Below are 16,089 nucleotides of genomic sequence, written 5' to 3'. Positions count from 1 at the left end.
GCCCATCCTAGCTAGCCCATACAAATTAGCCCACAATAGCTAGCCCATACTATCTAGCCCATCCTAGCCCAGCCATGGGAAATACTAGCTATCCCATCTTAGCCATCCCATTCTAGCAAGCCCATACTAGCTAGCCCAACCATGGCAATACTAGCTAGCCCAGCTTTGGAAAATACTAGCCAGCCCAACCAGGGCAATACTAATCCCTGAAACTTTGGAATTCTTCTCTCTCTCTTCTCTCTCTTTTCCTTAATTAAGGGTAAAATGGCTTCTCGTTTTAATGAACAAGGCAGTCAATTACATCATAGTTAAGGGCCCAGTGTGTTATTGGACAATCTGTACATTTCATGCTTTTTAGCTTTTTATACTTTCTGCATTCTTCCATGGAAATAATTTAACAGGCCTGTAGCACATGTAGCCAAGAATGGTACAGAATATTTCTCTCTCTCTCTCTCTCTCTCTCTCTCTCTCTCTCTCTCTCTCTCTCTCTCTCTCTCTCTCTCTCTCTCTCTTTCTCTCTCTCTCTCTCTCTCTCTCTCTCTCTCTCTCTCTCTCTCTCTCTCTCTCTCTCCTACTGCTAGAGTGCAATGATGGTACAAGCAAATAGTGTCCTTCAGCTGTGCATGAATAGATGTCTGTGTGTGTGTGTGTGTGTGCGTGCGCATGTGTGTGTGTGTTACTGTTTGTCCATGCAATTTAAATACAACATGCTGGTGTTTTTATTGCTAACACATATTTCACAACTTTTCCTGCCCTGAAGCTGGAGGAAGACCAAACATCCTCCATCGTAAATATACTCCTAAAGCTCAACCTGGAGACTACACACACACACAACCTGGAGACTATGCCACACAGGAAACTGCATACCTCTACCACACACTCACAGACACACACACTATCACAAAGCACACAGGCAGAAACATTCTCTCACATAAGCACAGGTAAAGTAGAACACGTGTCAGAGCATCAATCATGCTGAAGTTCAGGGAGGAACTCTGTCTCTCTGGATCAGTGTGTGAATATCCCCTGCATTTCACCACAGAGCAATGTCACATGAGAGCCTGTTGGAAATTAGATCTTGGGAATTGCTTTGGCTCATTGCTCATCCTCCGTCCGCCTGCCCAATTAAGTAGATTTAATTTATCAGACATGATTCATCTTCCCTACAAACTCATATTTACCTTTGCCATGATTTATGTAGGTCATTATGAAGATTCAATTTGGGATACGTGTCCATCTGTGACTGCGCAAGGCCTGCCGTGTTCCTGTGTCGCTACTGGAGATACATTTAGAGTATACTGGATGTGTGGGGGGGAAGGAAAATAAGGAATTTCAGTGAGTTTGTGAATGAATATATGTATGTATGTATGTATGTATGTGTACTGGTTGTGTCCCTTGTTTTGTGGTTTGGGTGTTGGAGCTGAGACGCTGGGCTAAAGGCTGAGTCTGAGGTTTGGGTCTTTGTTAGACAGTTTTCTTGCTCTTTCACTGCCCAGGGCACCGGCCAGGAACCATGACAACCAGAGTGTGTGTTCTCTTGTGTTTATTTGAGTTCTGGTTTGGATGTGAATGTGGATATTGGCATGGACAAAATGCATGCAGAGAGGAGGAATCCGAACGGAATCCAGAGTAGTGGAATCCAGAGTAGAGGCTTGTTTGCTTTTGAGCTGACGTCCATGTTGAAAAGACAGCTATGTCTGAAGAACCCTCTCCTGCTGATTACTGTAAGAGACGGAGGGAGAGAGAGAGTCTATTTATCTCCTTTATTATCTTACTGCTGTTGAAGCCCTGGTTAGTAGTTTTATACTCTACATTATATAATACAGTCTCAAAGTTGCTCATACTTGAAGTTTTTATGACTTAGATATTTAGCTTTAGTGCGTGTTCAAACCTGTAGGCACATATAGAGCAAGCAGAAGAGAGAGAGTGGGAGCGAGAGAGATTATGGATTAAAGACTTTTACAGTTGCGCTGGTATGGCTCTCTGGAGATACTCTCTTGTCACTTGTACTGAGCCGGGCTCCGGCAAAACTCCTGCAAACCCCCCGTCCACAGCTCAGAGCCCCGTCCACAGCTCAGAGCCCCGTCCACAGCTCAGAGCCCCGTCCACAGCTCAGAGCCCCCCGTCCACAGCTCAGAGCCCCGTCCACAGCTCAGAGCCCCGTCCACAGCTCAGAGCCCCGTCCACAGCTCAGAGCCCCCCGTCCACAGCTCAGAGCCCCGTCCACAGCTCAGAGCCCCGTCCACAGCTCAGAGCCCCGTCCACAGCTCAGAGCCCCGTCCACAGCTCAGAGCCCCCGTCCCACCCGTCCTGGGGGGCTTTGAGTCCCGGGACCATAAAGCCTGTTTACAAGGTGTCATGAAATAACAACAGAGGCAGAAAAGAAGGGGGTGAAATCGAAACACAGAACCTACCGCAAGTTTCCTCTTTCCTCTCTTTCTCTTTCTCTCCTCTTTCCTCTCTCTCTCTTTCTCTCCCTTCTCCTCTCTCTTTCTCTCCCCTCTCCTCGATCTCTCTCTTTCTCCCCCTCTCCTCTCTCTCTCTTTCTCCTCTCCCCCCCCCTTTCTCCCCCCTCTCCTCTCTCTCCCCCTCTCCTCTTTCTCTCCCCCTCTCCTCTCTTCCCCCCTCTTTTCTCTCTCTCCCCCTCTCCTCTATCTCTTCTTTCTCTCCTCTCTCCTGTGAATGCTCCACTGTCTGAGAGGCTGAGCGTGGCGTTTGACTGATGCTGCCAGTCTGCCATCACCCCTGTCTCTACACACTCTCTGGGACGCAGTGGGACTGAGGTAGGATTAAAGCACAGACACTGGACAAGCACATACTTAACACTACAGTAAACAGCATGTGAAGCAGTCGCACACACACACACACACACAAACCGTCAGAAGGCCCATGCTCAGAGCTGTTACTGATATATTGATGAGCTAGCAGAGGGCTGTGTTCCTTCACATTTGCCTGCACATGTAGTTATTTTGGTTTGTCAGAAATCAATGTTAGAGTTTTTTAATAACTGGACTCTGAAACAGTACGGTTCCATCTTAACAAAATAACTTGCTTTCACTCTTTATTTTCTACTCTCACTGTCTCTCTCTCTCCCCCCTCTCTCATGCAGGCAGAAGGGCCTGGGGGATCCAGTCTAATCGAGTCTCTCAAAGCTGCAGGATAACGTTTCTGGTCTGTTCCAGAAGAGAAGAGGAGAGGATGAGGCTTATTGATGTTTTTTTGCGTGACAGAGGTTCATATGAAAAGATTTTGTCCCATAATGTGCTTGGCTTGGAATGTCTCCAGAAGGAGAGTTTTTAACGGTCACAGAGAGGGGGGTCCGCCCCCCCAAAACACCCAACTCAATGTGTTTTACATTTTTTCCTCTCATGCTAAATGCACCATAAATTATCTCCCCCAGTTGGAAGAGAGAAGCTTTACTCTCCTATGTATTGCTGTGTACTTGTTGTGTACGTCTGCCACGCTCTTCTGGGGCCAGTGTGAGCGTGACCAGGATGAGAGGGAGACAGCTTGTCTGAGGACTTACTTAATGGTTTTAATTGTGCTGGCAGCGTCCTCCACCAGGCAAGGTTTACTGTGTTGACAGCCAAGTCTGGCTCTGCATAAACATCATAAATCACTTGTGATGATCTTGATTGTTCCAGCTTTTTCTCTTGTTTAATGATCTCTAAGACTCAAGAGCCTGTGTCCTGAGGTAGTAGTGGGTCCGATGAGTGCTGTGTCAAGTTAAAGAGTTCTGACCCAGGTCCGGTTCAGTTCAGCTTTTCTGCTGCAGGAGAAAGGTTCTGTGTTCTAGAGTGGTTCTGGGGGTGGGGGTTCCCAGCCTCTTGCAGTGTGGTTGTCCCAGCTTAGCTCTGCTCAGCCTCTCAGCCTGGTGTGGAACAGCTCAGCCCAGATGGTGTCTAGGCTGGTGCCAGGCTAGGGGTCTAAGTGCCTGGCCACTGGCCTAGAACCACAACCTTTGACAGGCCCAGTCTCTGGTCTTAGAAGCTCAGCACAAAGCACCTTTTCAGGGGCCTCCACCCTCCCTCTGCCCCCTCTCTCTTCAAGCAAGGCCCAGTCCCTCACAAAGTCTGGGAGGGAATGCCTTCACTGCAGAGTAATGGGCCAAGGATCAGCTTCATCCAATTCATATTTTCCATGTCCAGATTCAGTTTGACAGAGTGAGAGGGCCATGGAGACATAAACCAAATCATGATGCTGTTTTAGTACACTGCACAGGGGCAGGATGAAGACATCAGTTTGCAGTGCAGTTCTATAATGCCAAGCAAATCATCCATGACTTCAGACAAACAACACTGTGAGACAGAAAGGCCTTGTAGCAATGGTGGCTAACCTGTCAGTGAACCCTGACTCTGTGCTCTCCTGCCTGGAGGCCAGCCCTGCACCACCCTGTTTGTTCTGCTGCATGTCAGAACTACACTAACTCTCTCTGTCCACCCCCCCCCCCGTCTCTGAGAAAAACAACAATCCATTAGAGAAGGAGAGAGAGACAGCGACAAAGAGGTAGAGAGAGGGAGAATAAGGAGAGAGAGAGCGAGAGAGAGAGAGAGAGAGAGAGAGAGAGAGGGAGGAGGTTGGAGAAGTAGAGTGATTAAGTCAGAAGCTGTAATTACACAGTCATGCCCGGGCAGGACAGAGAGAACTCCTGTTGTGATGGGGCAGATACCGAGGAGCACTCAGGGGAACACTTTTATTTAATCACCCCTCCCCCTCCCCCACCTAACGCTAACCTTAACCCTAATTACCCCTCCCCCACCTAACCTTAACCCTAATCACCCCTCCCCCGCCTTCACAATCACCTCTCCCCCACCTAATCCTAACCTTAACCCTAATAACCTCCACCTTCACAACAGAGAAGAGAAATAAAAAGAGAGGGGGGGGGGGGGGTAGAGAGGGAGCAAGACATTCCACAACAATCAGAGGTACTTTACTCAAAAAGAGTCAGTAACACACAATTAGCTCCAGAAAAAGAAACTGTACCCATGCTTTCAAGTCAGAGAAAGAGGGGGGGAAGAGAGAGAGGGGGAGAGAGAGAAAGAGAGAGAGAAAGAGAGAGAGAGACAGGAAAGGGAGTGTGAGATGAAAACAAGAAAGAATGTTTAAAGAGTGTCAGAGCAGAGGAAAGAGAAGCACGGTGTGAAAGAAAAGAGAAAGAAGGCAGAAAACTTTGAAAGTAGATTTGAAATTGACTAATTGTCTGGCAGAGGGTGAGGGAGAGCTGTGCAAGGTCCCAGAAACACTGGTCTCCTTGTTAGCTGGGGAGGGTGATGCGGGAGGGGGAGAGACCTCCTCTGTGATTTATACCTTATGTCTGTCACCATGGCATTGTCATGGTGATCATCAATCTTTTGGATTATAAAAACAGTCAAACTGACAACGGTGGGATAGTAGAAGAGAGCGGCAAGGGAGATGAGAGAGAGAGAGAGAGAGGAGGGAGGTAGAGAGAGAGAGGAGGGAAGAGGGAGAGAGAGAGAGAGAGGAGGGAGGTAGAGAGAGAGAGGAGGGAGGAGGGAGGTAGAGAGAGAGAGGAGGGAGGGAGGTAGAGAGAGAGAGGAGGGAGGAGGGAGAGAGAGAGAGGAGGGAGGTAGAGAGAGAGAGGAGAGAGGTAGAGAGAGAGAGGAGGGAGGTAGAGAGAGAGAGGAGAGAGGAGGGAGGTAGAGAGAGAGAGGAGAGAGGAGGGAGGTAGAGAGAGAGAGGAGGGAGGAGGTAGAGAGAGAGAGGAGGGAGGAGGGAGAGAGAGAGAGGAGGGAGGAGGGAGAGAGAGAGAGAGGAGGGAGGTAGAGAGAGAGAGGAGAGAGAGAGAGAGGAGGGAGGTAGAGAGAGAGAGGAGGGAGGAGGGAGAGAGAGAGAGGAGGGAGGTAGAGAGAGAGAGGAGGGAGGAGGGAGAGAGAGAGAGGAGAGAACATCTTTTACTAGATTTTCATGTGTTTTTTTCCCCACTTCTTTGTACTCCCTGTCACCCTGTTGCTGGTTTCCATCTGATTGTTCTGTGTTGCGAGAGGTGTGCTAGCCATCCGGTCAGTCTGACCACATGTTGAACAGCGTGTGACTGCCAGGCCGAGGTATAGAACTGTCCATGAATTCCAGACTTAACCCCTATCTCCTTCCCCTGACTCCCAGGAAGTAAATAATGCTGCCTCCCTGTTCTTCCTCTTCCCCTCTCTCCTCTCCCTCCTCCTTCTCCTCCCTCCTCTTCCTCCTTCTGGCATCCTGCAAGGGAACTGCTCTGATGATTCTGCACATTTCCAATTAAACGACATTTGTGGGTACTAGTTTTACTGGGTTTTTACTGGCCAGGGTTGATGTTTGCTCATGACAGCTGACTGGTCCGGTTCAGTCTAGTATCTGCACAGCCTTAGATCTCTGTCCAGAGGTCCTTGTGGCATGTGGGACAGGGGAGGCTGGAGCTGGACAGGAACTGTAATCCCTCTCCTGTCATGACACAACATGATGTTAATTCGAAATGAGAGAGAATTGGAGTGGACCTGAGTTACCTTTGAACCCTGGAACTTATTAAACTAGTGGGGGTAAGGTTCTACAGTTTTATTATGAAAATGCTTGATTGCCACATCTGTAGGGTTTAGATTTTGGGACGCAGAATAATGTTGTTGTTGTACTAGTGTGTTTCTCTTCAACTGGTACAATTAAACATCATGGGTATTGAGCCAGAGAGCTGCACCTCTGACATCATACACCTGACATTATCAACATGAGACAAGAGACTAGGGAATATGACATCATCTGGAGTATTTTGCTGAGTGGTTAGCACATCTTCCTTGACATTTGAAAGTCTCTTGTACAATCCAATGTAACAACAAGAAAGCGTTGACCATCCTGTACTGCACCTGGAGGGTGATGTGTGGGTGACTTCCTGGTCAAAGTGCCCTGCTGCAGTAGGAGTGACAGGCTGGTCATATGAACCAGCTCCTCCCGCTTGCTGCTCAAAATCTGAGGTTTCTGTTCCCCCATTTTCTGGAAGACTCCATTGTGTCCTGAGTAGTCTAAACTGTTTAGGGCTGGATCTTGCTTTTTCTATTTGTTTGTTTCTGAGTGGTTTCCAGTGATCCAACAGCCTGAGTTCAGCACGTCAGTGGAAAGTAGAACATTCTAAAACACAACAGCACTGGAGGATCCCATGAGCAAAAAAACACTTCCAACAGACACACACACATATACAAACACCCACACTCATATACACACACATCGTTTTGTTTATTCTCACATGCAGAAAGAGACAGAAGTCTTGCAAACTCCTTAATAAAACAGCAGCAGAGGCTCCGTCCCTGTGACCTAGCCACGACCCTCTCAGTATCTCTCATCCACCCCATCCCCGCTCTGAACACGCCGCCATGATGGATGGCCCATCCAGCAGCTCTAGAGCTGCACACGGGCACAGTGTGGCCAGGGGTTGGAGCTACCAAACAATAATTAATGTATTTAACACAATTATGTGACCACCGGGACTGCCTCATAATGACTCTCTGCTGTCATGCTCGGCTGGGGATGGGGGGGGTTATGGGGGGGATCACTGTTAGTAAAGGGCTCTGCGGTCAGTGGAAGCAGTTAAACTGCAGTTTACAAAGTCAACCTTCTCTTCCTGTTGCTGGGCTGGGTTGGTAAGCTCTTATCTCCAGCCCCTAGGGCCGCTCAGGGCTTCACACAAAGCTCCATGTTGACATTCCAGAGGCCAGGCCTTGTGCAAACACCCAGCCCCCTGGCAGATGGCTGGGCTGGGGCGGTGCTGGAGGGGTCCGGGAGGGGGGGGGGGGGGTCCAGGGGGGCTCTAGAGAAGGGACGCACCTGGCTGGTGCACACCAGCCCCCATAGGCTCCGGCCCGCCTTTCGGACAGCGATGTTGGCATCTCAGTTCAGCTGTTGTGTGTGGACTCTCTCAGGACCAACCTGGTCTCCAGTGCCCTTGTTCTGTTAGGGTGAGCGGGTAATGTTGAGGGGGTGAGGTCGTAAGGGGGTGAGGGTCAAAGACAATATAAGTGGTATTTAACTCCAACAATGACTGAATTGTGAGCTTTTAGCTTGATTGATGTGTCATTGTGTGTGGTCCTGAAATCACAACTTTCTCAAGTTGCATGAGTTGACTTCCTGGTTGTCCTGTGTGTGTGTGTGTGTGTGTGTGTGTGTGGGGGGGGGGGGTGAAGGGTGCAGCCCACAAAACAATGGAGAGGGGCTGAGCTACCATGTTGATAACAATTTGAAATTGCTAGTCTGGTAATCAGTCCACCTCTCCTTTTTGCTCTATATCTCTATTTATCTGCCCCTCCTTTCCTAACGAATCCTCCAGGTATGAAGGTTCTTACCCTGCCTCTCTTCCTGCCTCTCTTCCTCCAGGTAGGAAGGTTCTTACCCTGCCTCTCTTCCTGCCTCTCTTCCTCCAGGTAGGAAGATTCTTACCCTGCCTCTCTTCCTGCCTCTCTTCCTCCAGGTAGGAAGATTCTTACCCTGCCTCTCTTCCTGCCTCTCTTCCTCCAGGTAGGAAGGTTCTTACCCTGCCTCTCTTCCTGCCTCTCTTCCTCCAGGTAGGAGGGTACTTACCCTGCCTCTCTTCCTCCAGGTAGGAGGGTACTTACCCTGCCTCTCTTCCTTCAGGGTTTTTTTTTCTTTCTTTTTTTTTTTTCTGGAAAAATAGAAAGGTTTTCCTGCCATCTCCCTCCTGGCTCCCGTTCCAGAGGCAAGAGGGAGGCAAGAGGGAGCACGTTCAGCGGCTGGCGCCGGGGGCCTGAGCCTGGACGGGGGAGGGGGAGTGTGTGTGTGCGTGTGTGTGTGAGCAAGTCAACGCCTGGTAATTGAGTGAACCAAGACAAAATAAAAAAAATACAACCATAAACTGAACCATATGCAACAATGTACTATACTACTGTATCCATAGAACACAGTACTGTAGTGTACCATACAGAGATGGCAAAAGTACACACATCCTTCACTCAAGTAGAAGTACAGATACACTTTTTCACACAAGTTAAAGTAAATAGGAAAATAAAAAGTTTAGTAAACAGCAATACAGAGGGGGTCTTAGGGACAGGTTATGTACATTTATTTGAACAGCTCCACAAGACAAGTGTTCACATAGGAAGGTGCAACCCTAACCCTAAAACAAGGTGCACTACTCTGAGGACCGAACCGGCCCTGTTGGAACCCACCAGCTACCTGCTCACAGTTTAATTTTAACCTGACTACTCTACACTCTAGGTTACAAAAGGTGCAGGCGGAATTGTTCCTAAACTGCTGTATATAACATGAGTTACCTACGTGCTGAGGAGTATACCCATGGGTCCTCTACACCATCTCCCTTCAAGATGGGAGGTTAGACGAACGCCCAGAGTGACTCCCTCCTCTCTCTCCATACGCCATAACATTTATACCCGACTACATCATCAGCCTAATTTGGCCCAATCAGACTCAGCCGCACCAGTTCCGGGAACATCGACGCCGGGGCGTGCACTCCAACATCATCGCCGTCACAGGAACACACAGGAACATCGACGCCGGGGCGTGAGACACAACAAACAAACACACACCCTACAGGTAGGAGTAGGAGCCGTAGCACGTAGCATAACATTCTACTTTATAAAGTGGAGGAGTGAAATACATAGACCCAGATATGCTTTTCCATCTTTAATGTTGCCAATGTGGTAGGAACATTTAACAGAACATTTTCAACTTGGTCCGGTAAAAAAAAAGAAGAAAAACACTTGAATGATTTAATACTTTCGTTTCCCTTCACTTTCAATTATCTTGTGTGAATTTAGTCTATGTTCCATCTACAGGAGGTTACAGATTGCTAGTGGGTAATTTCAGAATCTTTTTTATTTATTTTATATAAATATCCAGAAATCATCTAATTTCAAATGCAAACCTAAGAAAGAGTAAATTGACTGGATAAAAACTGCACCAGCTACGTAAGAAAGGGATTAGACGACTATAAAATGTACAGAATTTCAATTTTAACTTAATATTCACATTCATATATAAACCATACAAAACAAGGATCTTTCAAACCCACTAAAAATAGCTTTCTCTGTTACCTATGAAAGATCATTTTGAAATACATAATGGATTATTTATTCTTTATTATTGGCATCATTAATATCATTATTTATTTTGTACTATTTTTGTAGTTTTCAACTTTTTTATTCACTTTCAAAAAAACACAAGTCAATAAATTAACATGCTACCTCTGTCCCTGAAAGCCAAAAGTCCACTGTGTTACTGAGCGAGAGCCAGGTGTGTCTGCTATGTGTTGGTCTGTGGAAGAACCTGCCCAACATGCCCTCTGTCTCAACCTCAAGAGAGAGCAAGGAAAGGGCTAATTATTCTGGAGCCCATACAAAAAATAATTCACTGTAAATATATAATATATATTTATACATATTTGAATATATTTACAGATATACCCAGCACTATACAGTTTACTATGTATTGTTTTTCTCCATATGAATAATTGCGTGGGTGTATCAAGAGAGTAAAGTAAAAAGAAATTGGACAATATTACAAAATAAACAAGAGGCAGTGTCTCTTCCCCTCAGTCCATCCATCTGTATGTTTGTTAGTTAGGCTTTCTTTCAATTCTCTTCCTGTTTCTCTTCCTCTGTTTTCCATTCCTTTTTCAGTTTATTAAGGTCCATCTTTCCTCTGGGAACAAACAAAGTCTTGGAATGCCAGCCAATGGAATGCAATCATGGAAGAAACATATTTCCAAAACTTTTGGAACAACAACAAGAGTTAAACAACTGAAAGGGTGGGGGCAGCAATCCAGGGGATGGGACTATCCAGGGGCTGGGACTATCCAGGGCTGGGACTATCCAGGGCTGGGACTATCCAGGGCTGGGACTATCCAGGGGATGGGACTATCCAGGGCTGGGACTATCCAGGGCTGGGACTATCCAGGGCTGGGACTATCCAGGGGATGGGACTATCCAGGGCTGGGACTATCCAGGGGATGGGACTATCCAGGGCTGGGACTATCCAGGGCTGGGACTATCCAGGGCTGGGACTATCCAGGGCTGGGACTATCCAGGGGATGGGACTATCCAGGGGATGGGGCTTGGGGGTGGGGCTCTTAAAGGCAGGGCTATAAAGGGGCCAGTTCTTCATTCAGTCAGTCAAGGGGAAGACTCTCAGGTCCCTGTTTGCTCCTCAGCCCTTCAACACATCTGTAAGAGCTTATGTATGACGGTGTGTGTTGACATTGCCAACGGCACTGTCACCTGCCCAGTCTTGTCCAGGTCCATTTGGCCATAAGATCCAGACAGGGGGGAGGGGAGAGGAGGTTATGGAGGGGGGAGAAGGAGGAGGTTGGAGGAGGAGGCATGGTGCAGGTTGGGGGAGGAGGCATGGTGCAGGTTGGGGGGCTCATGGTGCAGGTTGGGGGGCTCATGGTGCAGGTTGGGGGGCTCTCATGTTTTGATGCCCCCGTTGATGTGCTGGTACTTGGGGAGGCCGGGTTCGTCCGCTAGAGGATCATGGGAGAACACAGAGTCGTCCCCAGAGGAGCAGGAGCTGCTGGGAGAGTACTGCTCGGCTGGGGAGCACAGGTCCAGGTACTCCTGCAGCCAGCAGGGAGAGACACACACAAGTGTTGAAGGGAAGGGGTTAGGGGTTACCGGAGGGTAGCCTGACAGCAAATAGAAAACCTTCATGACAGAAATAAGATAAGAGAGACAGACAGATGCAGACAGGTAGGGAGACAGACAGGGTACAGACAGACAGGGAGTCTCCATATAGAGATGAAAGACATGGAGCGAGGGGTTCATCTTCATTATTATATACACATGTACATCCATACCAAGTCCCCCGGATGCTTCACATTAAAGTTGGCAATGCCAAGAGAGAAAATAATCATAAAATTGGACCCATATAAAAATATTTGCTATAATAATAGTTGATAAATGGTGCTGAAGGGAACGTTCCACAGAGCAGGGCTGACCTTGTCTCTACAAAGTGATTCAATGTGTCTGGGTTAGTGAGACCATGGTGAGTCTAGAGAGACAGAGAGGGAGAGAGGGTGGGAGAGAGACAGAGAGAGAGGGAGAGAGAGAGGCTGGGAGAGACAGAGAGAGAGGGAGAGAGGGTGGGAGAGAGACAGAGAGAGAGGGAGAGAGAGAGGGTGGGAGAGACAGAGAGAGAGGGAGAGAGGGTGGGAGAGACAGAGAGAGAGGGAGAGAGGGTGGGAGAGAGACAGAGAGAGAGGGAGAGAGAGAGGGTGGGAGAGACAGAGAGAGAGGGAGAGAGGGTGGGAGAGACAGAGAGAGAGGGAGAGAGGCTGGGAGAGAGATAGAGACAGAGGGAAAGAGAGAGGGTGGGAGGGGGGGGGTTGCAGGGAGCCAGGCGCTGAGCTTCTCGTCACTCTGCAGCACAATCAAAACAAACCTGACATCTGAAATTGGAACGCGGGATTCAAGCAGCGCGGGAAGGCTGGAAAAAGTAAAAACGGCTGAAAAAATACCTCAGCACTCTGGCAACACCCGCCAAGAACCCAGGGAAGACTCAAACCCTACAATTCTATTATTAATTTCTGACTTGATAAAGCATTTTGTGGTCATCTTTTTTTATCTTTTCATCTTGGTCTCTGCTTTCTTTTTTTCAACATGTCTTTCGTGGCAGTTGTGGTTATGAGAGTTTCTGCTTTGGTCCAAAAGGAGCGCTGGCTTCCATTTTCCCAGCTCAACACAAGGAGGCTCACATTACCACAGAGCTCCACATCTGCCAGTGGTTTGGGGAAGGGGGGGGGGGCAATGAAAAAGGCGCTTTATTACATTTCAAAAGTTCAAACTCAAAGTTGGGATTTTGGGACAACTTAGGCACTCCATGGTTCCACCAAGCCCTGATAAGACTTTCATTCACAGACCTCTTCAGCCAAGCCTTCTTCAGTGCCGAGCGGATATCTAGGGGTTAGACCTGCTAGCTGCTGGGTTAGACCTGCTAGCTGCTGGGTTAGACCTGCTAGCTGCTGGGTTAGACCTGCTAGCTGCTGGGTTAGACCTGCTAGCTGCTGGGTTAAACCTGCTAGCTGCTGGGTTAGACTTGCTAGCTGCTGGGTTAGACCTGCTAGCTGCTGGGTTAGACCTGCTAGCTGCTGGGTTAGACCTGCTAGCTGCTGGGTTAGACCTGCTAGCTGCTGGGTTAAACCTGCTAGCTGCTGGGTTAGACCTGCTAGCTGCTGGGTTAGACCTGCTAGCTGCTGGGTTAGACCTGCTAGCTGCTGGGTTACACCTGCTAGCTGCTGGGTTAGACCTGCTAGCTGCTGGGTTAGACCTGCTAGCTGCTGGGTTAGACCTGCTAGCTGCTGGGTTAGACCTGCTAGTAGCTGGGTTAGACCTGCTAGCTGCTGGGTTAAACCTGATAGCTGCTGGGTTAGACCTGCTAGCTGCTGGGTTACACCTGCTAGCTGCTGGGTTAGACCTGCTAGCTGCTGGGTTAGACCTGCTAGTAGCTGGGTTAGACCTGCTAGCTGCTGGGTTAAACCTGATAGCTGCTGGGTTAGACCTGCTAGCTGCTGGGTTAGACCTGCTAGCTGCTGGGTTAGACCTGCTAGTAGCTGGGTTAGACCTGCTAGCTGCTGGGTTAAACCTGATAGCTGCTGGGTTAGACCTGCTAGCTGCTGGGTTACACCTGCTAGCTGCCTGGCTGTCTGAGACACCGTGAAAAGTGAACAATGGCACAACTTGTCTCAGGGATGTGGTGTGTGTGTGGTCTCACCTCATTGGTGGCCAAGGTGAGGATGCGGTCCAGATCCTCTACTAGCTGCTTGAAGGTGGGCCTGTGAGAGGAGATAGCATGCCAGCAGTCTTTCATCATCATGTACCTGAGGAGAGGGAGAGGGAGGAGGGAGTGAGAGGAGAGAGGTTAACGGAAGCACTGTAGCCCTGTTGTCAGTACCGTCAGCTCTGGGGACTACGGTGAATGAGAACATTGATGCAGAGCAGCCAGCTGACAAGGGCGCTAGGGGATGGCAGGGCATAGACCTGATCAAGACTGGGGGATGGGGAGACGCGTGTGTGTGTGTGGCAGTGTGTGTGTGGCAGTGTGTGTGTGGCAGTGTGTGTGTGTGGCAGTGTGTGTGTGGGGCAGTGTGTGTGAGGCAGTGTGTGTGTGGGGCAGTGTGTGTGAGGCAGTGTGTGTGTGGCAGTGTGTGTGTGTGGCAGTGTGTGTGAGGCAGTGTGTGTGTGGGGCAGTGTGTGTGAGGCAGTGTGTGTGTGGGGCAGTGTGTGTGAGGCAGTGTGTGTGTGGCAGTGTGTGTGTGTGGCAGTGTGTGTGAGGCAGTGTGTGTGTGGGGCAGTGTGTGTGAGGCAGTGTGTGTGTGGGGCAGTGTGTGTGTGGGGCAGTGTGTGTGTGTGGCAGTGTGTGTGAGGGAGTGTGTGTGTGGCAGTGTGTGTGTGTGGCAGTGTGTGTGAGGCAGTGTGTGTGTGGGGCAGTGTGTGTGTGGCAGTGTGTGTGTGGGGCAGTGTGTGTGTGGGGCAGTGTGTGTGTGTGGCAGTGTGTGTGAGGCAGTGTGTGTGTGGCAGTGTGTGTGTGTGGCAGTGTGTGTGAGGCAGTGTGTGTGTGGGGCAGTGTGTGTGTGGCAGTGTGTGTGTGGCAGTGTGTGTGTGTGGCAGTGTGTGTGTGGGGCAGTGTGTGTGAGGCAGTGTGTGTGTGGGGCAGTGTGTGTGAGGCAGTGTGTGTGTGGCAGTGTGTGTGTGTGGCAGTGTGTGTGAGGCAGTGTGTGTGTGGGGCAGTGTGTGTGAGGCAGTGTGTGTGTGGGGCAGTGTGTGTGAGGCAGTGTGTGTGTGGCAGTGTGTGTGTGTGGCAGTGTGTGTGAGGCAGTGTGTGTGTGGGGCAGTGTGTGTGAGGCAGTGTGTGTGTGGGGCAGTGTGTGTGTGGGGCAGTGTGTGTGTGTGGCAGTGTGTGTGAGGCAGTGTGTGTGTGGCAGTGTGTGTGTGTGGCAGTGTGTGTGAGGCAGTGTGTGTGTGGGGCAGTGTGTGTGTAGCAGTGTGTGTGTGGGGCAGTGTGTGTGTGGGGCAGTGTGTGTGTGTGGCAGTGTGTGTGAGGCAGTGTGTGTGTGGCAGTGTGTGTGTGTGGCAGTGTGTGTGAGGCAGTGTGTGTGTGGGGCAGTGTGTGTGAGGCAGTGTGTGTGTGGGGCAGTGTGTGTGTGGGGCAGTGTGTGTGTGTGGCAGTGTGTGTGAGGCAGTGTGTGTGTGGCAGTGTATGTGTGTGGCAGTGTGTGTGAGGCAGTGTGTGTGTGGCAGTGTGTGTGTGGGGCAGTGTGTGTGTGGCAGTGTGTGTGAGGCAGTGTGTGTGTGGGGCAGTGTGTGTGAGGCAGTGTGTGTGTGGGGCAGTGTGTGTGTGGCAGTGTGTGTGTGTGGCAGTGTGTGTGAGGCAGTGTGTGTGTGGGGCAGTGTGTGTGTGGGGCAGTGTGTGTGGGGCAGTGTGTGTGTGGCAGTGTGTGTGTGGGGCAGTGTGTGTGTGGCAGTGTGTGTGTGGGGCAGTGTGTGTGTGTGGCAGTGTGTGTGTGGGGCAGTGTGTGTGTGTGGCAGTGTGTGTGTGGCAGTGTGTGTGTGGGGCAGTGTGTGTGTGGCAGTGTGTGTGTGGGGCAGTGTGTGTGTGGGGCAGTGTGTGTGTGGCAGTGTGTGTGTGGGGCAGTGTGTGTGTGGGGCAGTGTGTGTGTGGGGCAGTGTGTGTGTGTGGCAGTGTGTGTGTGGGGCAGTGTGTGTGTGGCAGTGTGTGTGTGGGGCAGTGTGTGTGTGGGGCAGTGTGTGTGTGGGGCAGTGTGTGTGTGGCAGTGTGTGTGTGGGGCAGTGTGTGTGTGGGGCAGTGTGTGTGTGGCAGTGTGTGTGTGGGGCAGTGTGTGTGTGGGGCAGTGTGTGTGAGGCAGTGTGTGTGGGGCAGTGTGTGTGTGGGGCAGTGTGTGTGAGGCAGTGTGTGTGTGGGGCAGTGTGTGTGTGGGGCAGTGTGTGTGTGGGGCAGTGTGTGTGGGGCAGTGTGTGTGTGGCAGTGTGTGTGGGGCAGTGTGTGTGTGGGGCAGTGTGTGTGTGGGGCAGTGTGTGTGTGGCAGTGTGTGTGTGGGGCAGTGTGTGTGTGGCAGTGTGTGTGAGG

The 16,089-nt window shown here is 50.0% G+C and overlaps 1 protein-coding gene across 8 annotated transcripts in view; it reads right to left on the bottom strand.

Moving 5' to 3' along the window:
* Positions 1 to 9,620: 9,620 nt before the first annotated feature.
* fgfr2 (fibroblast growth factor receptor 2) overlaps positions 9,621 to 16,089 on the bottom strand; it is a 46,981-nt gene continuing 40,512 nt past the window's right edge. For all 8 annotated transcript variants that reach the window (XM_084667010.1, XM_084667013.1, XM_084667008.1 and 5 more), the window contains 2 exons: positions 13,717 to 13,822; positions 9,621 to 11,564 (listed from right to left, as the gene is read on the bottom strand). In XM_084667010.1, the coding sequence (XP_084523136.1) occupies positions 11,415 to 11,564; positions 13,717 to 13,822 (256 nt within the window). In that variant the 3' untranslated portion in view covers positions 9,621 to 11,414. The remainder of the gene's footprint in view (positions 11,565 to 13,716; positions 13,823 to 16,089) is intronic.

The sequence above is a fragment of the Hypomesus nipponensis genome, chromosome 11 (assembly GCF_054491055.1).
Source record: "Hypomesus nipponensis isolate SF chromosome 11, ASM5449105v1, whole genome shotgun sequence".
Taxonomy (NCBI): domain Eukaryota; kingdom Metazoa; phylum Chordata; class Actinopteri; order Osmeriformes; family Osmeridae; genus Hypomesus; species Hypomesus nipponensis.
This window is presented reverse-complemented; position numbering and strand designations above follow the sequence as displayed.